The sequence below is a fragment of the Lepisosteus oculatus genome, chromosome 5 (genome assembly GCF_040954835.1).
Source record: "Lepisosteus oculatus isolate fLepOcu1 chromosome 5, fLepOcu1.hap2, whole genome shotgun sequence".
NCBI lineage: Eukaryota > Metazoa > Chordata > Actinopteri > Semionotiformes > Lepisosteidae > Lepisosteus > Lepisosteus oculatus.
This window is the reverse complement of record NC_090700.1, coordinates 14,955,118-14,982,607: the sequence shown is the minus strand read 5'-3', so window position 1 is coordinate 14,982,607 and position 27,490 is coordinate 14,955,118. Positions and strand designations below refer to the sequence as shown.

The 27,490-nt window shown below is 36.5% G+C and overlaps 1 protein-coding gene across 2 annotated transcripts in view; it reads left to right on the top strand.

Annotated features, from left to right (window-relative positions):
• The window catches only part of LOC102697796 (stAR-related lipid transfer protein 13), a 127,511-nt gene that overhangs the window by 36,555 nt on the left and 63,466 nt on the right, over positions 1–27,490 (top strand). For both annotated transcript variants that reach the window (XM_015342004.2, XM_015342005.2), the window contains one exon: positions 2,958–2,988. In XM_015342004.2, the coding sequence (XP_015197490.2) occupies positions 2,958–2,988 (31 nt within the window). The remainder of the gene's footprint in view (positions 1–2,957; positions 2,989–27,490) is intronic.

Sequence of the window (27,490 nt, the reverse complement as noted above, 5' to 3'; positions counted from 1 at the left end):
GAAATGAAGCTGATAATTCAAATCCAAAAATGTCTGGTGTGATCTAATAAAAGAAAGGCAATTCATTTGTCCTTGTTTCTTTGTAAAAGATAACAAGCCTGATTTTGCCTCAGTTTAGATTGACCATTACATTCATTTACTATAGAGTGGGCAATTTGCTTACACTGTTGATGGGAATTGTTGATGTTTGCATACAACATGGAGAGTTCAACATTGTATTTTAGGAGGCCAACATAAAATTATTTTTTCTAGGAGAAAGTGACTTCTAATAATAATTAGAATAGATACAGACTGAGTACAATAAACTGTGAATTAGTTGATATTAACATAATTAATTTGAAGGGAGTAGACATTTCGAATCCTTGACATCTTTAAAATGCACAATTTGCTATTTATAGTAAATATACAATATACTATTTCACTATGGATAATAAATAAACTCAAAATCAAAAGTAGCACCCAGTTCTACATTATTAGCTGGACTTTTTCATTACTAGAGTAAAAACAGACAAATCTTTTTGGAAAAATGTTTTAGAATTTAGACGTTTTAGTTGTTAATACTGTTCTTAAAAATGCTTGTTTCTTCAGTCTTAACTCCGTTTTAACATAAGGTCATTGAAACTAGTCCAGAGGTATAGAGGTACAGACGTTTCTCAGTAACTCATTTCTGAGAGTGTCTAACCAAATATATGGTGATCCAAAGGAAAGGCTAGGAACTATGATAATGTGTTCCGGAATGTTAAACATGATCTTTTAAAGTAGTTAACTCATAATCAAGACTCAAAGAAGTAACATATTTACATCCAGAAATCTGAGGGTACCGCAAATCAAAGAAGCCTTTCTTTTTGTCAGACTTTTTAGCTTATTTTGATTTTCAGTGAACATTCTTCAATGCTACAGCCAATGCCACAACTTCTCTACATTTCCAGAATGTGTGGAGAATCTTTGCCAAGCTTCTGCCTTATCTATAGTTTGAGACAGCTGTGTGTGTGTGCATTTTAAAATGAATCCAGAGAGAGAACAGCCCACATGGCTGAATAAATCTGTTTATTGAGGTGTATACATTGTATAAATATTTATGCACATTCCATTATAGCCTTTGTAAATCTGATCCAAGGTATCGTCAAATAGGAGTTTTTAAACAAAACTGATTTGTACCATGTCATGTAAGCATGTAAAAGTAAAAATTTGGAAGATTAAAATGTTTTAACCAAGATCATAATGTACTACCTCTAAGAGTATGTACAGTATGTTTGCCCTGATATACAGTATGTGGTCTAGAATGCTGGCTATAAATAGATATTTTTAGTACTTTTAATTGGGTAAAGATGTAGATAATGCATCTATCCTAAAAGGAAAATTAAAAGTTTAAAGCACCTCGAAAAATTTTAGTCATGTAGTTTAACTTTAGCTGAAATGTGGCTTAGCTGCAATTTGAAATTCTACATTAATTTAATTTAAATAAACATATTATTTTTGTATAAATTAAAACTAAATGATTCATATATTGTTGAGCTTGGCAGTTTCCTTATGAGAATAGCCTTTCGCAGTCCAGTATGTTGCACAGTAAGTACAGTTCATAAAATCTTTAGCTATTCCGGTACAATGTTATGTCCATTTCCATCCTGCAGCAAATGTAGCTCTGTGTACTGTATATTCTGACTAATGTAGTTATTCAACATCTCTTGAACAACCAACCCCTAATTGCCTAAATGGGGATCCAAAGAGAATTATTGTCATAAGTAGCTCAGGTGGGTAGCTGCGTCAGCATGCGTAGGCTGCAAAGGAACAAGTAATACTGTAGGTTTATTCCATGCTGAAAAGAGAAGAAAGAAAACACCACAAAGAAGACTCCACAGCCGAAACCTTGTGTTTTCTTTCTTCTCTTTTCAGCATGGAATAAACCTATTACTTGTATCATTGTCATAAGACAATTTCCCATATTTTAGGCACTCTGTTCTGACAATTGTGCATTATTTATGCTTTCCCCTTTACACGCAAGCAAGTTCTTTTGGAAAATTAATGTTTTCTCATCTACCCTTTCTTATTGCAGAATAAAATACTACAGTGATTCCACTGAAGAAATTCTATCAAAATCAGAAATCAAGGAACTCTGAAACCAATGGAATATAATTATTTCGTTTAGAATTTGTTCTCCCTTATGTCTCATACGTTCATTTACTGCAATGTGGGTCAAAGCCTTGTCTATAGATAGGTGCTAGTACTGTATGTACAGTACTTAACTGTGCATCTATGAACCATATTACTGTACAGTATGTTTGATTGTAAGAACATAGCTTATTTACTGTTTCCAGCTGGTGTATGCTGTAGGTATTCTTTTTGTTCTCTAGCTTTTCAAATTCAGACTCACTTGTTCTTGGGCATTAGACAAACCGTGTTAAATGTCAAATGTTTTGCCGCTGATAGCATCTTCTCTTGAAAGAATACAATCAATTTATATTGGAATGGAAGAGGCTATAATAGTACAAAATCCATTCTGGGTTTCTAAAATCAGCAGAATTGACTACGGTTTTTCCCATCGTGTTAAATGAGATCTTGCAAAAAGCACCACTCTGTAATGTAATAATACAGATCGTTACACCCTTTTTGTAATGTTTGGCTTTTAGCTTGTCAAGGTTGTAGCAACCTTTTTGGTGGTTTTGAATAAGTCTTAGAAAAACAATAACGTTCTACTTGGATCAAGTGTGCTCTTGTGCCCTTCACCTCTTTTTTAATATTGCTAAATCAAGGGGTGCCAAACGGAGTCTTGCTGTGATTTCAACTGTGTAAAGCAATCAGTACTGCACAGAGCAGCTCACTAAAATAGCTGGTGGTGAAACAAACACATTAGTTACTTTTCTCTCTTGTGAAAAAAATGGAAAAGGAATTTTGTTACTGAAAATTTGAAAGTAACGCTCCAGCATGATTCATTCTGTTCTCTGAATCTTTTCTTACAGGTGTCTTTGAAGATGAGCAATGAAGGAGCAGGTAAGAAGGCTCCTGTGGGTTTTTGTTATGGAGAAATCTTATGATTATGTTGAGTTAAACCCAAACCCTTTTTTAGAGTTCGACTGGATCTCATGCCCACTAAGTAAAATCTTATTGTGGAAATTTGTTTTCATTTGTGCTTTGTGTGAAGGGTTATTGATTTGTTTGTGGGGTTTCCTTGGAGATTTTACTTTTATGTCAGCTTCAATTTTAATTTACAAAATCTTGATTTTGCTGTTGTGTGACTTGTACAGTAATTTGTTATCAGAAGTAATGCAAGCATTAATTCACACCCTACAAAATTGTTTTATCCCTGTCGTATAGGTTTTGCAGCAGTAATGGGGAACGATAGCTGGATATTAATATAACTGAACAGGGTTTTATAACTGTTGTGAACATCTGATGTTTATATACCAGGGGGTCTCTAAATCTGTTTAATGCTTCTAAAAACAAAATAAGATAATCACAACTGGTTAAGGTAAACATAAGGAAAAGTTTCAAGAGATTCTGACAGAAGATTGCATATATAAAGAAGTGACTTTGTTGATCTGGCAAATTATTTTGTCTGCCTTGACATATTTCAAGCACCCGTGAGAAAACCAGCAAATCCAAAAAAGAAGTTTGCTGTGCATCTGGAACACTTCCTCAATAAACACTTTCTGGGTGCAATAAGATTGTCTTAAATGCTTTTAATCATGCCTGCTTAACTTTAAAGTAAGCCTGGCAAGGTTAAAAATAAAACAAGAAGTTTGAGGACTAAAGGCCACAATGTTAATATCATCATGAAAAAGTAACTGTTGCACTGTTGCAAAAGCAGTATGGCAGTAAAACCCCAGAAGAGGGTTATATCAGCAGCCGAACACAAACACTCAACCATGAGAAGTTAAATCCACTGCTACAGTACATCATGTTAAATGCAGATCACTCAAATATACTTTTTGTTGGCTTTTTACATAAACTACCCAATTGACTGATGATATAATCCACTTACTGGGTATTTATATTGTAAGGATTTCTTGAAGTCTCTAAGAGTGAAAGCAATATTTAAGTTTAATCAGATCAAAGTTGATATAATGCATCCTTGCATACAGTACATTTTCCAAGATTATAAACTGTGTGCATACTACTACTGTTCGATTCAGGTTTCAGTTTGCAATGAAATAAAAGGGAGTTGCTCCTTTGTCTTCAGGTATTAAGAACAACAGAGTGATTACAAAAGAGAGGAGGCCATGTGATCCACCTGTTCATTTGTGTGTTAGTATCTTATTGTGTCACTTTCTCTCTGATCTTTCTTAGACATTCACATAAACATAAGCAGCTTTTCATGTGCACAATCCTAGTCACTCCTAAGGTGATACAGGAGCTGAAGTGGTAAAGCTCGGATGATTAATAGTTTTCAGTTCCAAAAAAAGGCAATTTATACAGTACATTTATATTAATAGACGCCCATGACACCATGTTTTCATCTAGTTATTCAATTTAATTTGAAATGTTGGGGTGTATCAATGGAAACACGAGGTAAAAAACAGGTTCCATATGCATCATTGTATCTACTGTATATTAAGTGAAAAAGTTGGAGATCATGATGGAGTTGACAGTTCTTCCTAAAGTTTGCATTTGCAGTAGAATCTTTCAGTTCCATTTCTTCTTGCCTGCATCATGTCAGTGCTTCTCCAGCCAACTTTATTCCCCCCTTTCAAATACAAGTCCCCAATTCTTAATTGTAACTAATGGTAATAGTAACTTCTATTACTCTTCAAGATAACATGTAAATGTTTGTCCAAAATCAGGTAGTATTATTGTCCATGTATTAAATTGAAGATTTCAATCAAAGCACTTTTAGTTTACACTCATACAGCATATACAGTGTTGTACTGTATCTGTTTATCTAAGAACCTTCTAGGTACATGTCCTAATACTATGCTATACTGCCACCTTCATGTATATTGGTAATACAATGACAGTATTATTGTGTGGACTGGGCCAATGTTATCCCAATGCACAGCAGGCTAAAGTTGGAAAGTCATAACAAATTGTTTTCCAGTATTGGACTGACAGTGACCTAGTACACTGAGCCTGGGCCGACACCTCTCATGGGACAGTATTGGACCAGACTCAGCATATTATTCCTACAGTACCTGGAGTATGCTGAAACAGTTAGGCAGAAGAGTGGCTTGTCTGCATTGCATTGTAGTGAGCTTTCAATATCATACTTGGATTTTCAGTTTGGCATTGGGATTACATTTGCAAAGACTTTGTGGAACTCTTTTTTGTGACTGTTTCAGGGAATTTCTAAATTTTGCTTATTTTTTTCCACTTATCTTTCTTTTCCTCAGGAACTACTAGTACATTGTAATTTGTGCCCCGTGCTAAAGTAAAATTTGACCTTTAAATACTTGTTTCTAATTAGTCGATATTCAACAGTCCTCTCCTAATTTATTAAGAATCCCGTTAAAGCAGTTATCGAGCTTCAGAACCTCTTTACTCTGACAGGAATTCCTTCTAATTAATTGCTTGTTAGATAGTTCTCCTTAACCATTTTAATTTTTGTAGACACAGAGCAATTAGTTAACTACACCATGCATAAACGAGGACGACACAGTGATTTATTATATAGCACTAGAAGAGTTAGGCTACAGACTCTGGGTATTTACTCCTGTTTTTACATTTTAGATTTATGGCTGATGTATGTGTAACAGCAATGTGTTTAACAGACTGTTACTGACTTGCTTTAGAGAGTTTTTCTCTGCTCTGGTAAATCTGTTGTACTTTGGAGATTTCGTTAAAGTACCAACAAATTCTCACAGACTGCAAAAAATGTCTAAAAATCGAAGCATCTTTCACTCTTAATCTCTCTCTCGCACTCTGTTTAAATACACGTAAATAGTGTTTTTCTCCTTTGGAAGGAGTTTCTCACACCATTAGTATTCCAGAGTGGATATTCTTAAGGGAATTGGTATATACAGTATGTCCATATATGTTTTCTATTTGCCATAATTTATATACACAATATAAAATAATGCAAATGCCATCTGGAAGCAGGTAAGACATGTTATTGTTCAAAGGCTACCTTTATCCTGTAAACAAGGAGCCATAAATAGATTTCCATGTGCCCTGTACACCTGGTGTCCGTCTGTTGCAGTCTCATGGCCACTGTTTGAACAAGCTAAGCCACGTGTGCTTCCTTAGATATATGATGTATATTTATAACTATACACAGAGGGGGGAAAGGGGGAGGGTAGAGGCTCTTGTTAAACTGAGTTACTTTCCTCTGGATGCCATTTAAAATGACATCATATTTCAGTAAACGCTACTCTACAATACAAAGTCCCTTGCATCAGCTACCAGTACTTCAGACGGTCATCTTTTACTTACGCAATGTAAAAAGCTTCTGCTTCTTAAAAGCTGAAGTGTTTAATGTGTGCTAGACAAAAGATTTGTTTGGCCATGAGAGGCACATCCATAAAGAGCCATATTCTGAAACATAATGATTAATTTTTATTCTGCCTTTGTATTTTTGTTGTTAAATACCATTCAAAGGAGCCGCTGGCAACAGTAGCTTGCTAGGGTGTTACGTAACCAAGTGGAAGCCACTATAGCGTCCTCAGTCAGAAACTACAACCCTTATGTCAAAAGTAAATTATAATTAATTTACAGAGGTCATTATTACCTCTGTTTGCTATACTATTCTTAATATTCGACAAATGAAGGAGCAGTTTACCTAATGTGTACTGTATGTTGTGATTTGGGCAATAAAAAGCATTGTTAAACATGTGTCACACTTTTACATGAAAGGATATTGTCACCTCAGCAGCAATAACATAGAAGACTGCAATATTTGTTCTAAAAAATAGCCATGTGGATAACTGGCATTCAAGCCAGACAACTTCCCATTTCACTGTAAGATCTGCTCCGTTGCTGAGAGGAAGGGTCCAAATATCTTCCTGCTTCCTGTTTACTTTGCTCCTGAGTCAGGCGTTTGTTTGTTGGGCCTGCAGCACAACGCTGTACACGCAGACAATGTCACTTTGAGTGACGAGGACAGATGCTTGGTGTGATTCCATTAAATCAGTGTCCAGGGAGAACTGTAGCGGACATGTATTTTTTCTGACCTTATATTTATGAGGGAAGCACTGTGGTCTCGTGGTTAAAATTAGGAAGTTTGCCAGATCATTGTTACCGATTTGTTGTTGGGAAATATTTTTGTTGGTGCGGTGTGACCCTTTCAGGGCAGCCTAGAAATTCACAAGGATGCCATTTCGGGCTCAGGTTCCAACTCCAAATTAGGTTTCACATGACTTTTACTGGACACAATGTCCATGTATGTGCCGAGAAAAGGGCATTTATTTGTGCTTGTCCAGTTCCTGAGAGATAATTTACAGGATTCCTGTAGATCCCTGTATTATACTGTACTATAATCTTTAAAGTGATAAATTCTTTAAGTGTCATGACTTAATAATGACATTCAATTGTGCTAATACCTGTACATGCTATGTGTGAATATATGTGTAGAATACCTGCTGCTCAGAACACAAAGCAGACGATAGGTGACATTACCTCTGTTAAATATTCTACATTTACATTACTCAGTGTCACTTGAGAGCCAATCAACTGTGTAGTTTATATGATTTTACTGCATTTGCACTGAGAGCACTCCCACCTTCAAGACTGGGTGCTAGAATAGTGTTTTTTTTCTAAACTGTCCCTGTGTATGAGTGTGCCCTGCAGTGGACTGGTGTCCCACTCAGAGTGTGGTGCCTCCTTACAGTACATGGTAATTCCAGGATAGGCTATGGGCTGCAGTTACCCTGACAGGGAGCAAGATTTGGAATAATAATGGACTTACACAATTCATATCTCATTTTGGTTTTGACAGTTTTTTTGCTTTTTTTTGGCGTATCACATAAATTCCATGTCAAATTGTACCTTGTTTCCTGCCTCCTGATTTAATAACATTGATGTGCATTATTTCCTTCACAGCACAATAAGGTCTTGTTTGATGGAACATGCCACGACGTATTTGCTGTATCATAACAGTATGAAGAAAAGTTTACAGTTCCATGGACTCAGTGCCCTCTGAAAATGTTCCTTTATTGTCTATCAGACACATTTTACACTACATCAACAGTTACACAGTGCTCTCTATTTTTATGAAATATGTTGGTGATAAACAACACCAGAAAAAGCTATTAACAGAGATCAATTATATCAGCAAGGACAATATTCAAGGACTCCTTCTATGAAGCAATGAAAGATGATACGTAAAGCACAGCATTGGTATAATTTAAGCTGGGTTTACATTTTTGGAAGTTACGTAGAAATTAATTTGTTAAGAGTTGGTTTGACTACGAAATATGAGGAGGACAATGAAGGCAGAGATTCTGCCAGCATAGCTCTGCATTAGATGTCATATTTTTTTCCTCTTCTCCTTTCCCTTTGAGATATAGTAGTGACCTTGGAATACAATTTTCAGATATACTGTACTGTACAGACTGTGTGCTTTGCATTATTGCAACTCTTTGAAGAGGAGAATCAGCATTTTTAAAAATATATATAGTGTTTGCTGTGATAATCTATACTATTAACCTACAGAACAGTAACCTGAGGATACTGATTCAGAATATCGGTGAAATGCATCAAAAATACATCCTGCCAAATTGATAATCCACATGACAGGATTAGAAAAGTATATAAGGTATCTGCTGAGTTTGCATTTGCCTTGGCATCTCTCAGTAAATTTAGCCCTATCTATGGATGAAAGAATGTAAATACCCTTGGAAGACATCTTGCATTCTGATGTGCACCTCAGGCAGGTATTTCAGTTTCTCTGGCTTCCAATTGGCAATGAACGCCTGCACTGCAACCCTATTTTACTGAAGCTGCACTGTTGTATTTTTGAATACACTACTATATTCCTAGTATATGTGCTGCTAACCTACCATAAAATGTGAAGTGGCTTATAAACACAAATAAAGTCCCCAAAATGTATTGCAAATACCTTTGGGTAATCTATTTAGCCATATTTTAATGGTGTCATAAACCAGATAAAAAAAGGTAAGGATCTCTATAGTAGAGTGGGCCAAAACTTTTGATTTCAGTGATTTATGTTCTGATTCATGCACTCTCATTAGCTAATTGAAGCTGAAGTCATTGGCTGCTGATTTATTTTCACTCCAGGGGCTATTAAGATTTTGCTGCATACAGTACGTTACGTATTTGAATTTATTGGCACTGCTACTGCCACTTCTTTGCAAGCTCTAAACAAACTTGTAATTTCCCCAGGTTAAGTCCCCAGATTTAGCCTGAAGAAGTCTGCAGAACCAGAAAAGGCATGTGGTAGCTTTTTTCAGGAAAGCTCAGAAGAACCTTTGGTATAGCATTCCTTTTCTGCTTTTAGTTTGTTTGTTTGATCTTCAAGGGCTCTGGTATTTAAGGCTCTTGTGATATTTTATCTACAGATAAGATACTCATTTAGAAATCAGTGTTATGGTGTTAAGGTTTGGTACCTTACTTTGTATGGTATGTTGGCAATGAGGATTCAAATGGGACACCTGCTGTATTATTCATTTTTCAAGCTTGGTTCTTTATTCAACACTACACTAGTCCCTATGTTTTTAGTATAGCAAAAGGATATCAGGATTATTATTATTAATTTCATGAAACAAGTGCTGTATCTTCTGTCACTAACTTCTATTCACTAAATGTACTAAATAGTGTAATTCACAGTGAACAGGAAGTTAAATTATTGATTAGAGCCTCAAATATCTAGTTTAAATCAATGGCTATATATGCAAGTCTGTGTATATATTGATTCATATCCATCTGTCATTTGGTTACTTTTGTGCTCCTTAATCCGAAGAAAGGAGGCAGAAAGATACTAGTATTGTGCTTTCTGTCATGTGTCACTTGTAGTCTTTTACATAGAGTAAAGCTTCTGAGTATTATGTCATACTATTATACATCCCCCATGCTCTACCTAGTAACCCAATGTGAAAAATCTTTAGTCAATTGGCATAAAACCATTTAAGCACAAACTACTACTGATAATCATCAAGGTCATTTGTAATATAGCAGAAACAGCTGAAAGCAGAATGATGTCCACAGTGTAATGGGATATCATATTCTTCTATATAAATGCTTATGTGTTGTGTATAATGCATTTCAGGCTTAAGCAAGACACTCTTATTGTAATTTGCCATTTTGCTACCCTCCTAAAGAAATCAGTTCTGTGTGAATATTATTATGCCAGGAAAAGTTTACAGATGCAACAGTGACAAGTGGAATTAATTGAAGGCAAATAATAAACATCTGCTGGTTGCCAATTCCTGGGAAAAATGTTTAAAGAAACTAAGTGAAGCAGTTATTGTGTGTTTTATACAAAGAAAGCAAATGTAGAAATGTCATATTTAACGAACTAGAAATAAGAGCAGCTGCAGGTAAGCAGGGGCAAATGTTTTACTTCGATGGCAAATTTAAACCCAACACTGCATTGCATTACAGGGCTACACCGCCAATGCTTTTTCTACACTTGTCAATTATAATGCATTCATTAATTATGCTGACTTGTAACTGGATTTTAATTAAAAGCAATTGCATTGTAAGATAGACTTGATGAGCACGGTGTGGTTCTGATTCATTGCATTAATTTTATTTGACTGCTTGGTCATTTTATTATCTTAAAGTATCTCAGTAAACATGGATTCCTGTGGTCACCTTATGGTATGTGAAATAAAGCATAGCTCAGTGATATGGCAATCACTGTAGAGTAACAGCAGAGACAACACGTTTTAGCTGTTATAGTGCAATATGAGACTTTCAGCACAGCTGGCACACAGTGCAATTTGTGGGGCTGTGGGAGGGTCCCAATTTCTTCACATCATTGTTTAACTCACTGTCAGGGACAGAACAAGATGATTTCAGGTAGAGCAACAGATGACCACATACCTTGAACATACCATATTTAGCAGACACAGCTGCAAAAGCTGAACAGTCTGTATCATAGTGCATTCATCTGCCCACTGGGCCATATAAACCATTACAGTATTGTATCATCCACTGTGACAGTTTCCTTTACAGAGGAGAATTTTGCAAAGGTTAAAAGCCTGAAAGGCAGTTTCTTTCATAACCTGCTAGATATGAAAAGGACATTCTTTTCAGCTCTAATAACACAACACAAATGATTTCCAGAAGCTAAAAAGGAAACCTAACTGTATTTGGAAATTATTAGATAATCTGAATTTCTTAGGCTTCAGTCTTTTCCATAGTTAAAATGAAAGATTATTTTCTGTTTTTATGCTATAGCAGAGATTTGTGGTATTACCTAGCATTACCTAGAAAAGCAATAGTGACCAGAACAAGTGAGGCATAGAAAGTCATATAATCGATTTAGGAATGACACAACCAAGATATCATCTCAAAAGAAGAAAAATAAAGGCAGTATGAAAGATGTTTTAGAGTGATTCTCCAGCACATTGAGAGGGACTCATTGTGGAGGAAATCTGGTTAATAGAAGGCAGTTCATTCCCTGAGGAGGTCATTAACGTGACCTCAGGTTAGCACCCAATACTCAGTGGTTTTACAGGCAAATGAAATTGAGAGCAGGTCAGGTTTCCCTTAGACTGTATAAGATGAAGGTCATTCCATGTCTCTGCAATTTGGCAGATTTAACTGATGTAGGCCAGTCAGCATAGCCAAGCAGAGCTCTGATTATTGAGTCACCTTGTTCCCAGACTTCCTCTGCTGCCAGCTGCAGTAAATTAATAATCACATCTGAGTCACCTTAAATGCAGCTTTATGGGAAGAATAGGTGAGCTGTCTGAAATATCTTATGGTGGAAATGCACTAGAGTACACATTGTAAAGCTCCACTGTACCATTGTAAAGCCTGAATAGATCCTGTAAACTGCAATACAAGTGAGCTTGTATAATGTCGTGCACATCACATAATAATACGGGATAGACAATGCATCTGGTTCCTGACATCAAAATTCTTTGTTTTTGTTTTTTCTGTGTACAATTTTTAACAAAATCTTGCCTTCCACTCCTTAAAACACATTTTTCTTTATCTGAAATGAGGATTTTGAAAATGCACCTCCATCTCCTCCAGTGTATTTAAAAATACTTTTGTGCAACATATATGTATATACATACTGTACACATGCACACTTTTGGTCAAACTCCCCCCTTTTCAGGCATAAATGTATAGAGAGGTACTGATATTTGTAGCCCTTATGTACTGTATATGTCCTGGAACTGATAACAAAAGACACAAGGAATATACCTTCAAATGTCCTTTATGCCTTAGAGGGTACAAATAGACATCCTTAAACTTTAAATGTTAAAATAGCAGCTGAAATGTTCCATGGGTAGCTGTTTTTATGAGGAACAAATGTCTGGCAGAGGCAGTAAAAGGTATGATGGCTCCACTTATCTCCCATGTCTGTTAATATATTCTGCCAGTTGTTGTTACTCAAGGAGATGTATTTTTGTTGTCAGTGAGTTGAATTTCCTGTTGCCAAAAGGAACTAATTAGAAACAATATTGAGCTGACAGATTGTCATGATACCGTAGGGCGTTCGTCAAATGCAAGTGCTAGACAGTGATTTTTCTTTTTAATATATTCTGACACAAAGGAGCGTCTTGACAGGAGCTACCTAGTCTTCACAAACACACTGTTTGTGGATTGCCTTCATTTCACTTCATACGCCCTAGGCTACGCATCCTCAATCCCATTATATTCTACTTCTCTAAAACCATTGCTGGATCCCACTCTAACCAATTTATCCAATGAGAACAGCATTCGCACAAAGCAGAAACTCAGCATAAAACTGTATTCAGAAGATTTTAGATAGCACTAAATCTAGCACGACCTTTAGTCGGTGGCTTATTTACCAAGAGCTGGTGAGGATCTTTCCATTACACTTCTAGTTCATCAGAACTAAAGTGCTCTCCTTCTTTGCATGTAATGTGCTTCATAAATGTGAAAAGTAAACATGTAAAAGAAATGTGTGGGTAAACTATATCAGGTCTTGTAAATGCTTTCTTGCAAATGAGACTCTGGAACTGGTGTTGGTCACTCCTGCTCTGTGTTGAACACTAGCCTTGTCAAAACCACATTGTGTTAAGAATGAATATGTGTATCTGGAATCATACTATGGCCTTTCACATTGACTATAGATTTGAGCTCAAATTGTAGGGGCACTTGGATTAAGGGGAAAATCTCTAGCTAAGTAACCAATAGAAAAGCATACTTTATGGTACTTTAAAGCCTGAAGGTTGAACTCTTTAATATATACTGATGGAAAAAAGAAATGCAACACTTCCTCCTCCACACTCTGTCCCTCCTGTCTGTGTGGAACAGGCTGAAGAGTGACTCATCTGTGAAGAGGACCTGATGCCACTGCTGACGAGTCCATCGCAGCCTCTGTCTGGCCCAAGTCAGTCAGATGTGTAGTGTGAGCAGAGAGCCTCTGACAAGTCACCTTGCTCTAAGGCCAGCAGCATGGAGCCTCACTGCCCTGTCACTGATGCGGGCACTGGGTCTGCCGGCAGTTTCAGCAGCAGTATAGGTGGTAGATCTAAAACAATCTCTCAGATGGACCAGTCTGATGTGTCGGTCCTGCTCTGGTGTGGTCACTCGAGGGCGACCGGATCTCAGATGATCATCTGTCCTCCTGGTCTGCTGAAACTTTCTCTGCAGTTGGGACACAGTGGAGTGGCTTACTCCATAGTGTCAGGGAATTCTGGACATGACATGCCTGCCTGCAACATGCCAATGGCCTTCTCCCTTTCGTCTGGTGACTTTTGAGAAATTATGGAATGCACAGAAAACTAAGTGTGGCCTTTTTCTTGCAGTGACCTAAGCTTTGAATTAAGGCACTTTTAAGGGTGACCTGATCAGGCATTGTTCCACCTGGACCTCATTGGGTAAAAGTGTACCTAACGAGCTTTCGTGTGATTGGCAAGCTGCAATGCTTCACTGCACAAGCTGTATTACTGGTCAGAGGGCTTAAAACCAATGGACAACTTTTTGTGAAAGTACATAAGCTATAGCTATAGTATTCTCATTCCAGAAAAAGTTGTGTTTCTTTTTTCCATCAGTATACATGCTGAAGATTAAATCTCGCACAATTCTGGATTCCAGGGGGAAAAAATTCTGAATATGAAGCTAATTAAAATTACAGTTATATATACTATAAAATATTATATGTATATAACATTATATATTAGAATACCAGTCCATATACAAACAACAAAATGCACATAGGGAGTATATAGCGCTGATCTCTTTCCACTCTCAGTCTTAATACTCTCTCTGACTCCCACATGAGAACTTTTTTAATCAAACTCTATTCTTTGCAAACACACACATTCAAACAGAAGAACAGCTCACAAACACGACAAGTCTCTGTCCTACATACACCCCCCTATTTCTAAATAAACATCCCTCTTTCCGTCTTTCATAACAATACTGAGATGTAAGAATGAAATATCAAAAGGAAATAGTTTGTTTTTTTTCAAACAAACAACAGCCCACAAACATTATACTGTACTGTAAATCTCAGTCCATACATTACACAGGTGTGATGGACAGATGCCCATACAGTATGTCTCTCTCTGGAAAGTTCCTGTAAAAGTAATTTATGACCTGTGTGGAAGTTAGAATATTTATACACATAGTTTCAACATTGTTCATTCTTGACAACTCAAATACTGTAACAGACCTTAGCAGAATCTTTGCAAATGCCTAAACTGACTTTGCTAAACTAGGAGAATATTAATTCTCAGCTGGCTTCTCAGAAAGCCAGAGAAGGATTTATTTTCAATACATTTTCTCTAGGAATTAATATGCAATAATTTTGTATTTTTATACATACTTAAAAGCTTATCACTGCCCCATTTAGATCCCATTTTCAATTTAATCAAAATCCCTGCAATCTGTCCACCACAAAGCCATTGAGTTCGTCATTGTTGTTTTTCCAGGATTTTTCTGCCCTTGATGCCTCAGTGCAGTGTGGTGTCTGAGCGTCATCTTTCAAAGGGAATTCAAGTTCCTGATTGTGCTATTAATCAATTGCTGCTTATTAGTCATTGCTGTTTGGTCCCTATTAATTGGGTTTTGCATCCTTATCCATGGTGTGGAAATAACAGATATCTGAAATTTAAAGGCCATTAAAGAAAACAGAAATGCATTCTATTTCTCCAGTAGTGGAAATATCATTTTCAAGACAATGGATGAAGGTTTTTTACATATGTGTCTGCAATCTGCTGCCTTTTCATTGCCAGTATAAATTATGCATGTATGTTTTGTTTCTGTACACAGATGCACAATCTGTCTGCTGTTAATGGACAATATGGAACCTGAGTCAGACTGTTAGGATTAATTTAGCTAATGAGTACAGAGCAAATGATGCATTGTGGATAAAAGCATTGAACAGACATTATTCAGTCAGACATTACGTTTTGTCTGCTTTTTTAGTTTTCTTATTTCCTAAGTGTTGCTGCCTGCTTAATTTCAGCTGGAAGACATTCAGTTAAAACATTAATATGATGTAAATGAATACCATTTGTGCGGCATAGATTAATGTGTAATTATTAATAAACGTTTAAGCAGATTATATATTCAGCATATCACTTTTTACGATTCTGATATATAATATCCTGTTCTTATTAATTATTACAGTATTCATAACTCTTATTACAGTATTCAGTACAGTATAAAACAGTGAGACTCTAGAAAATGAAAAAATTGGCAAAATATTTGCAAAACCACTGAAATATCTTTGCAAACTTATCAGCTGCCATGGTAACTATGGAAGTAAGCATGTGTCTGGGTGATCTCCAGCCCTGTTGAACTTGCAGGTGAGTGGTATTTCTGTTATAAAATCTCTCTTCCACTTTCAGTTGCCTTCAGGCAGTGGTCTTTAGTTAGTTAGTGATGTAATTGTGCACCTGCTGCACGCTATTTTCCATTGCAGCTGCAGAACTTCACGTAATTCTGTATCCCTAAACAAATGTAAACATATCAACCAGGCTTCCAAATGTGCAAAAATGACTTGTGCACATCAAAGTCTTCAGTAGTCTACTGAGTTGGCTGATATGCTAGTGATGGCATATAAAATTCCTCACCTGTAAGACCTTCAAGGACACTTTCATGAAAGACAGAAAGAGACCCTTTAGTGAAATTAAAATGAGACTTGTAATACCATAGCTTTTATCCCTTGATTTGAGGGGTGACATCCTGACCCTGAGGACGAGGCAGTGAGAGCCCCTCAACTACAAGAGCTGCTGGGTTAGGAGCCAAGGGCAGTGAGGACAGGGCTGGTGGCCGAGAGTACAGTGATGAATGATTATGAATTTACACAACGTGAGAGCAGGTGATCAGCAGGTGAACAGCCTCCCAGGTGTTCATTCTGAACTCTACCAGCAAAGGAGATTAAATATGCAGACTGAGGTAAATTACTTTTTAAATCAATCTCATCGCCCACATGTTATGTGTTTTTAAGTGATGTAATGTTTATCAGATTGGATATGGATTGGAGTTGATGAAAGGCAAACTAAATATGAAATAAGTGTTTTTGGCTTAATGGAATAATTGCGGCTAACATATGTAGATTTTAAATGTATATTTTCAGTATAAGCAATTGGAAATTATACTAGGTCATTCCGAAGTTTTTACAGAATTCGAGGACAAATATTAGATAGGACAAGAATAAATTGGACAGGAATAAGGCTGCTACGTTGACATAGTGGGTGCATTTGTCCGATTTGCACTTCGCTTGTTGACAATTTGAACATTCATGGGAGTATAAATATACTCTCATTAAATAAAGTCATATTATGAGAGTATAAATTAGTCCCTTTTTTGAAACATGGTTTCTTATAACCGCTTGGTGATATTCTGACTCCCATTTGTTTGGTTTGCTAAAACATTCCATTCTGTAGGGCGTCTTGACTTCTTCAATGGTACATCCCAGCTGGTTTCCCAAACCAAAATATCTGCAAAGTGTTTTTTTTCCTATCCAGGGTCATTAGTTTCCAGTGACTAGTGGATACTGACCTCAGACAGCTGCACTCATCCTGCTTTCTAAGAGAGCAGCTCCCTCTTAAGCTAGACAGCCTTTGCAGCCTGAGGTAGTCTATAATTAAATAAAAAATTCCACATGAGTCATTGCCTCATTCTATGAATGGACACTTAATTGCTATTCTCTGATCAATTTGGTTGGCGATGTTTAGTTTTTTTTTAAGATCAACACACACACACATATATATACAACTTTAATACAGTATGTGTGCATTCATTTCAGCCTAAATATGAAAAATTGTCATTGCTTTGCAGTTTTTAACTGTCAGAATATTTAAAAAAATAGTATGTTCACATCAACTTGCATTTTAAGGGCTATTTGCAAGTTTTGTCTCCTAGCCTTTACTGTACCTACTCACCTTAGGTCATTTTGTATAGCTTGCTATTTCCCAAGCTAATTTACCTTTTCTGGTAAGAGAAGGCTTTAAGAAAGGATTTTCAAGGCTTCTTGCAGGGAGGTGTCCTGGGGAAGCAAACAAGATTTGGACAAATGTTTGCAGCCCCAATGTGTATCATTATTCATTAAAACTAGGACAGCAGTAATGGATGTCCACATATCTGTTCCTCCCACGTACTTTTTAGACTAACGTCTCTTTTGTTTTCATACAAATAAAATGGCATCAGTCAAATCTGTAGTTCTCTCTAATCTTTTGTCCCTGGGGGTGTCCCATGCAAGAAGTGAGGCCTGACAATGACCAGGCCTTCTGAGACCTGGGGTGGGGGTAGGTGCTGTCTCCCCAGAAAAGGAAGGGCCTGCTCCAAAGAAAATGAATTAAGTGAGGGGGGGGGGAAGGGGGAAAAGGCTGGAAGGAGTTACAGGGGGGTGAACTGTTTGGTGAAACTTAGGAGAGATTAAAAGGTTAAGCTCAAACACGTTTGAAAAATTCATCTAGTGTTTTGGAGACAAGTACACTTTGGTAGCCCACACATGGTGAGGTGAACAACCATGTTCACCTTTCCTGCCTCTTTGGATGTTAATCCAGATTTCTTGTGTATTTGCTTTGTTCCATCTGTGACGAATTTGGGAAAAGATCTTTTTTCACACACACAAGCATATGCTACAACTTCAACATTTTGGTGTTCATGGACTGGCATTGTATGAAAACGTTTTTTCTTATTTTCATTTTGCTTTTTTAAAACTAGTCCAGATGAATGACATCATGAGTTAAATTTATAAGGAGTCGTCATCCGCAGATACAACACTGGCTCTAAGGTCTGCTACTGGCATGGCTAGCATATGAAAAATTCCACACATGGAAAGATGGAAAATTACTTGCGGTTTCCTGGATGCTGACGGGTAGGCTTGGTGCCATTGTGCAGTGTGAAGGAAATAGAATTGGCTGTGTCTGCAGAATATGGCCTTTTTTCTCAAAACGTAAAAAGTGAAAGCCGAAGGAGAGAGTAAAGGTATATGAGCCCCATTGTTCAAAATACACCATTAAAAAGGAAGCAGAATAATTTTATATGATGTGTAACTTTGGTATTAAACTGCCTTACATTTCAACAAGACTTATTCTTTCACCATAATTTTTGGTTGTTTTAGAAATTATAAATCTTTGTGATCTATTGAGTCTCTGTACAACTCTGGAGGGCAGGTTTACCACTTCAGTCCAGACACTGCCAGTTTGAGCCTGAATTATGTCATTAATTGACTGTGGCTGGGAGTATAACACCATATGAGTAGGTTGAGCTCACATCGTCTGTGTTATACCCAGCATGCCATGCAGCACCCCTGTGGCTTGTCTAGCTCCTATGGACAATGTGGTCAAAGCCACATCTTTCGTCCACCATGCTAGAGTTAATTCTGTGTCTCCATCCACTGGCCCACAGGCTGATTGACAGATGGTGATTCACAATGAGGGAAGTATACGTTATAAATAAAATGGCACTAACAAAATTAACAATAATTCATTTCATATACTTTTTCAGACTGAAGTCACTGAGAAAAGTCTTAGCATTTTACATAGTAATTCTAATTTGAGTTATTATTTTTCAAATCTCATTGCCCACTACTCAGGAATTGACTTTTATTCCAGAAGTCGGGCACTATTGAAATGCTAAGACATATAATACATAGGGTTCAGTATTGTCAACCCACCTCAAATACCCCCAACCTGGACTGTGGGTCCCTTGGGACTGTGTCAGTTAGCTTTCTGTGGTTTCATTGGGATTTGTGATTAAAAATATATATAATTCACCATAATTTCCACAAAAGCTTGAATAAAATCCAGCTGGGGCTTGTCCTGACAGCATACCACTTGACCAAATCAGTCTCCGAATCTGTTTTACATTGTGATGCATGACAAATGCCATATAATTTTGATGTAATAAATCTCTTTTAGTGACCTGTAGAGTGCACATTCTCAAACCTGTCATTCTGGAATTGTCCACAACATGCATGGAAAATCCTATAACACATTCACTGACCCTAAACGCAGGTAGTTTTGACAGTACTGACAGTGCCAGTCTCCACTGGAAGTGCTTCATGCTTCAGTAATCTGTCTTTGTCATTTAACGCAAAGGTCATACTGTATGTGAGATGTTTTAAAAATGCAGTTCTTGGAAAGAAAGAAACTGCGGATTCTCCCTCAAATGGCCCTCCTCTGTGCTCTGCCATGGTATGAGCTCCAATAGAAATATTTAGATCATATATATCTGAAGAAATTTCAAACAAAAAATGCTAAAAAGTCATAATGTGGAATGGATGTCTGTATTGTATGTATGTGTTAACAAATAAAACATGTTCAATATTAAGATCTAATAATCAGTATATTCATGGACTATGATTTATCAAGTCCCCCTTTCAACTTAATGTTGAAAGAAATAGTTTCCTGCCAGGAAAACCTGACATTTTAAGTAGTGTCACTTTGTTTCCTTTATTTAAAACATCGAAAAAGATTTTGTTCTGGGATCCGTGACATTAAATAGGAGTAAAGGAATTCTTAGAGGTCTCAAAAGGAAATAGCAGCTAATTATAAGAGCTCTGGTCCAATCTGTGTGAGGTACAACAGAGACTGCCAGGTTGGTCTAGGCCTCAGCTGTCACTGCATGAAGAAAAGTGCATAACAGACCCGAGCTGAGGCTTAATGAGGCAGGAAGTCAACCTGCATGCTGGAGTGCATTTAATAATCTTTAAAGGCATCAATATTTACACAGCTACCAAATTTGTTCCTGCTGTTATCTTTCATTTTGCTGTGATTGTTTGTTTGCCTTTCATCAGTTTTCAGCCAAGGTTTCATCAGTTATCAGTTCAAATCGACTGTCTGTAAAGGATTTATCACTAGCCTCCAGTTAACTTCATTGCTGCGGAAACAAACATCATGGCCCAGATTAAATAATCCCAAACACCCATAACAAATGAAAAACCCACTATTTCAGAGCAAGTTTCCATTCAAGGGAAGGACCAATCCTCTGGCAGACAAAAGGCCTGCATTAAGTACAGTATGTGCAGTTGGCCAGTGGCTTGAAGTTTTGATTTAATCTCAGCCTGAATCTTCCATCATTAAAAGCCAAACACTAAGCTCTCCACTCACTTAACCAGTAAGGGAAATCTTTCCGAGTGAAGGGGGAGCCCTGTTGTCCAGATGTTGTTGGTTCAAGCAAGGACCATTATTCATGTTATTAGCTGACTGTGACTGGAATTCTCCAACTGGAGCCTGACTGGCTCTATAGAACTGCTAGTGGATGAGTGGATGGGAGTTAGTCAGCCTTGGTTCTTTGGGTTAAACAGTTCCAAGCTGAGTGGGCATAAAATAGAAAAACAATAGGCGATTCCAGATTTGAAAATGTTTTCTTCCAAAATGGACTGGTTTCCGGTTTCTTCCAAAATTGACTCCTCGACGTATTTATTGGACATATTGAACCATACTTGAATGTATTACAGAATTTAATGCCAGTTTAAAAGTAAGAATGGATGGCCTCATGCTTTAATCTATCTTGGTTCCAGTTGTTTGTAGCCCATGTACAGCTACTTTGATAAAAACATGAGCTGCTGACTGTCTAATTCCTGTGTTCCTGAGCTTGAACTTTCAGTATGCCCGAACAGTTCTACGTGGGACTTAAAGGTGCCCCAACTCTTATAATATGACCAAAAGAGTCATGCGAAACTGTTATATCAAAGTCCTGTTATATCAAAGTGCCTGTTAAACACTTGACACTTAAACATGCTGAGGATTTTCGTTTCTGTAGGAATTCCTATCTGGAAAGTACTACTCTTGCCTTTTTGCAAGTCTACAACTGGGATATTCTCTGGAAACACTGCAATGTTGGTTTCCCATTCTTACATGTCTTGGTTTCATTTCTGTTTTGGATTTGAAGGCTTTTGGGTCTTTATTTTTCAAAATGGGACAAAATTTTGACTCAATATGAAGGTCATCATGCTCTTCCAAAGCCAAATTAAGACAGCTGCAGTCAAGCAAATGTTTGCCTTTTACAGACTGCATGACTTGGTTTCGTTTTGGAATAAATGTTCTATTCTCGAATATTAGACATATATATTTAATAAAAAAGTAAATGTACGAGAAGACCATTCAACATTTTTGTGGTAATTATTTGACAAGTAAAAACCACTAATGTTGATGGCTATACCTCAGCATACTTCAGTGTGCAACATTCTTTTGAGGATATTTTAAGCCAAATGAAACACTAGACAATTCCTGTATAAAACTGATTTTCCATTTCTTTTTTTCCCATCTGTTGAGGTACAGTAGGTATGAACTATATTTGCTTACTGTGAAGATGAGAATAAATTGCTACTGTTTTTTTTTTCTTGTGGCTTCCCTAAGGAATGGTTAAGATGCCTCAGCATACTGTAGTTTAGGCATCAATATTAGAAATGTACTTCAGCAGACAGTGGCATACCAGCATAATGAAAACTACTTAAAGAAGAATCAGCTCTGAGAGACACCTATAGATCTCTTTGATTCTGAATTCACCTTAACCTTCTCCTATTTATCAGGATTGGCATTATGAACTGTCTGGATTGACCCCCAGACTGTAAAGTTCAGTAGGCTGCAAAAAGAATATTAAATCTCTGTGATGTCTTCTGCCTTGAAAATAAAAATGAATTTATAGACCCAGTCTTGCTTAGAAAACGGTCAGTCTTCTTCAATCATTTTTGTTAATCATGCCAACCCAATTAAATACAATAATATTATGAATATAGAATGGAATATTTACCAAGCATTAAACACGAAATGATGCATGAAATAATTATATTCTGCTACAGTGCTATACATTACAAAGCTTTTAATAAACAGAATTCAACTTAAGTAAAAGCATAAAACATTTATTGTCTACAACAGTGTGTTTGGATGCCATAGTTTAAGTAAACTACATATACTGTATTATTTAAACTACAGTATCTATAACATCTTAATTTTTGTTCATAAGTATCCCTTAAGTCAATTATTTAGCAAGTAGGATTTATAATGGTTCTGAAATTGCCCTTGAGAAATAGTTAAAAAAACTTAGCAGATTTTTGTTTAGATAGCTGAATTTAAGATTCCCACTCAGAAGCTGTTTTTTTTTTCTTACATGCTTTTAACACAAGAAACCATCTGATTTTTATCGCCATGCTTTTTGTACGGCTCCGATGCCTTTAACAAAGCCCGACAGCTCTCATTGCATTAGTTTAAGTCCAGACACACTTTTGTTTGTAATAAAAAAGCTAATTACACAGTGATCCCAAGCATATTTATAATGAAAGCCGCAAGAAATGAATCTAGAGTTGTCACAACAGGCTTGCTAATGCAGTGCAGACATTGACATTTCCTGGGTCTGTGTGTGCATGTATGTGTGTTAGAATTCTTGCTGTTCTAATAGAAGGCAGGTGTTGCTTAATACTATGAGAGTTTTCCCATGGTTTTTGATGGGTTGCTTGGGTTTAATAGATTCAGGCTGAACATTTAGTGATATTCAGTAGGGTCCTTTTTTTTCTGCAGCGGAAACAAAATCAGGAAAATGTATGTATAATTTTTTGTTCACCTTTATCCAAGGAGGCTCAGTTAATAATTCAATTGGTTTGGAAACAACTAAATAATACATGATAAATGAAACGTAAAAAATATGTAATAAGACCTTTCTAGAAGGCTTTATCAACTATTTTATTCATTATACAATGACAACTTGGGTGTGCTATTTTGTCTTTTAGCTTCTGCAGTCTCTCATATATTATTTTATAAATTGGTCTAATAGAGGACTGTACCTATTCTAAAAACATTACCCTGCTAAGGACGTAGACTTGCACTGTTATTTATCTTTGCTTAACCACTATACACAGTAATTATGCTATAATTTGTATTAAAAAGATCAACATTTTCTCAAGAAAGAAAACATACAATTTGATATTACACACTGGCATCTACTCAGAGTAGGTTCCTATTGTTCTAATAAAAATTATTTTAAAGTTTAAGATATACAGTATTATTTAATTTTTGAAGATACTGTACCACTAGTCTAACAAGAGCATTCAGAGATACACAAAAATACATGACACGTATTACATTAAGTCAGACACATTTCTTAACTTTGAATTGTATTTCCTGTGATGTTTCCCAGGGACAGTGCATTAATCTATTTTGCCAAAGAACCAGAACACATGTTACTTTCCTTTCAGTAAACATGTTCAGTGCTAATTCTATGCTGTTTACTGAAATGTTTTTTTTCTCCAATTATTATACACTTAACCAAGTAATCCAAAAAAATCAACAACCAAAACCAGTGTAATATTTGACAGTTTACATTTTTACAGAAATCAGTGTTTTCAAATTGTGTTTTTTTTAACTGATATTGCTTACATTTAGTCTGCACTCAAATAATATGATGACTAATGAGAAAGAGTAAAGATGTCCTTCCAGCTCAAACTTAGGTTATCTTGAAAGTAACTTACAAAATGAAGGATTGGCATAAGTAATTGGCCCGTCTAAACCATTTGATAGTTAGTAACTAACTGATGCAAAAATTTATTTTATCAATTTCTTGAAGGAATCTAGAGTATCAGCTTGAATACATGGCTGGGTATTTCTTATACATGAACTTCAGTTGTTTGGCTTGGAAGGAAAAACATTACAGTACAGCCAGAATTCAGGATAAACAACAAGTAAATAAATTGCTTGGCCTAATGTCGCCTAATGGAACATATTTCTCAGAGGAAAACATGATGAACACATCTGCAATCTGCATTTATTTCCACTTCAAAAGAAATATTTACCGCCTGTGTGGCTTCTCTGGAAAAATCTAAACGCTTCTCGGGATTCTGTGATCTAAAATGTATAACATGAGCTTCTTAGAGTTTCTCGCTCCATCATGTGATGCAAGGCTGACAGCAGTAGTTCCCTCAGTCTGTGATTGCTTCTGGCCTGCTTCTAGTCAAAGAATTTCATGAAATCAGAAGGGAGAGATTTCTTGAACAGTAGTTCAGATCATCCCACTATGAGCTGTCTACTTCTGTCAATTGAAAATAAAGAGAAAGAAATTAAGATCTGTAGTTGCTAAGACCTTTAATTATACTGAGGACAATATCACAATACAGTATGTGGGTAGCAGAGACACTGGGAAGAATTAAAATAACTTTTTAATTGCTAAATCTCTGCGGCACTAGTAATTCTTGGTGTAAAAGGAGATGGACACTACTCATTCAACTGGCTGGGGTAAATCAACAACTGAGTGAGCATTCTTAGAGCTATTCCTGTTTTCTTTTAGTCTATCAACTGTTTTTTCCTGACTTAATGTTTCTGCAAAAGAGACAGGGGTTGAGACTGAACTGTGTATTGGTCCCATCAGGAGCAATGCATAAGAATGCATAAGAACAGCAGATAAGTGGACCACCACTCCTGGGTACCTATAGAGGTGTTTCTTTTTTATCTTAGTCACATTTGTATTCATGTTTAGGTATTAATCTTGTTTAAGGCTTTTTAGTATGCAAGTACCCTTTCTGATTTATTCTTACAGTATAGTATGGTCATGATATCAGGGCTTACCTCTTGTGATTGTACATTCATATCTCCAGCAGGTATTCTGAGAAATACAGGGGCCTTAATGATGTAGATATATGAGCTGAATTATTGAATTATCACTCTAGATATCCTTTCAAAGACTCCAAAGACTAATTTATTACTAATGTATATGAGGCTCCAATTAGTGTGATTTTTTTTTATAAGCAGTGATCTGGGGATAGCTTACATTAAGGCAGCCACATAATGTAAAACCTCTGCACATCCTAAAAATATCCCAAATATCCAACAATATACAGTACCCATGAAAAAGAAGAGCAGTATTGTTTTGGATACCTAAAAAATAATTACTATAGTGCTCAGCCTTTGTTTTATACAGAAATGTTAAATCTCTCTTGTTACCTCAGCTCCACTCCTACTTATTCAAGCTTTAATGAGCTTCTTGGTACTGAAAGAGCCTTAGGAGGTTGTGACACATTGACGCAGTTATTTCTCTTAATGTATGTACATTACTGAATGTACTAAGGTGTTCAGATTATAGCCATTGTGCCATTAGTTAATTCTTCTTTTTCAAATTGCGTGGGATAGGATTTCCACTGGAGAGTATTACAGTGGAAAGAAGAAATACTGACAGAAATGCTTTCAGAAATTCACTGTTTAGACTCACTCAGTCCTGGCTGAAACCTTAGTTCAAAATGGGCTTAAAAGGGTTCCTACCGTCTTTTGTGATTTATATTATTATAATAATTTCTGATGATAGTATTGACTTGTATATTACTTATGGATATTTTTCCATGAAAAACCTGAGTTAGAAACACTAACATTTTGGAGTGTAGAATTGACAAAACGAATATGATACCATGGCCGAAACAAACGTCCTCTGGCCCACACAGTATTTTATGACTGGATATTTTACAGGAGTACTGGAAAACATCCTCCAGGCCTTAAGGGAGATGACATTTCAAGACCGGGAAAACTGTAGGAGGAGAAAAAATTAAACAAAATCTCAAACCATAAAGGGCTTTGTGAAGCCCAGTTCAGGAATGTGTCTACAAAATGAACTGTGGTGCTATGTGATTGAACGAGACAGGTTTCTCAGACAGAACACCTGAGTGTGCACTTGGGTGCTGTGCAAAAAGACTTTAACAAGTGAGACTGAAAATAGAAACCTGTTCGTAGACAGTAAAAGCTGTCAGTATGTGACCAGGCATGAGTGCTGCTGCAAATTATTCAGCTCTGTACTTAAAAAGTCTCTTTAGAAGTGAATATGGTATTTAGGGGCATCATCCACATCAACAGGGGGTGCAAAAAAGGAGTTGATAATCTCCTTTTTAAAGCATCTGCAGCTGATACTGGAGTTCTGTCAAAAGCACTATTTTTTTCACCAGAGCATTGTGAAGTATTGTGAGCACTTGTGATTCAACCTGTAAACCTTTACACTTTAACCACAAGCCCATCTCTTCCTGGTTTCACCCTTGCGACCGTCCTCTTTGTAGGCCTACACCAATCATGATAAAACATCTGTGTGGGAAGGGTTCTAAATGAGATGGATCCAGGGAGGAAAATAAAACTTCTGTAACATTCAGATGCATAACATTCTCCTCACTCATTCCAAAACTTCCAAGTTCCCTGCTTATGCATTGTGTAAATGCTAAAATATCTTATTTTCTTTAAATTATGCACATATTGAAGTGGTATGTTTAGTTAAGGCGCAAGTCAGTGTCTGTGTTTGTTGTCCTAAATGTTGAGTTCAGCCCACTGAACCTCAGTGGTGTTTTTGTTGTATTTGTGGGTGGACACAGCCCAAGAGAATCTGGAAAACAATGTACACTTCTGAGAGGAAGAATGTCCCCAAAGAATGAATGTTGAATATGTATGTCGATATTTGTGCAGCCACAGGAAAACAAAAATGTGGCTCAGTTAACACCAGGATGAAAATCTAATTTCATCTGTCTAGAAGATAACCAGACCTTGACCAAGTCTAGAAAAATAAATGTACTGTATTTAAGTGTGTGCTTGTTGTTGAAAATGTCTGATAAATTATACATAGAAAAATGTTATTTTAGCTGTTCTGCCAAGTGTAAATTTATTGTGGGAAAGTTGCCCATACTTGTGAATCATGCACATCATTACCCCATCAATCTATACACTAAATACTTGAAATGATTAATTAAACAAATGTCACCTGCATGGATGGTAAAAGAAAACATAAGCCCCTGCATATATTCTCACATGTAGGTTAAAAATCGACAGCTGCTTTAATCTCTAAATCAAGGATATCAAACATGCCATCAGAACAATGTGTGAATTAATAAACTGCTAAAAGTGAATATAGAGAAAAGTGAATTGCTTGCTTCTCACCTGTTCCCTTAGGAGCACTATGGGAATAATTCTTGAAATGTCACCTACTGTAGTCACGTCAAACTATAGCACTAAAATACACTAGCAAGGGGCCATATATCACTAGC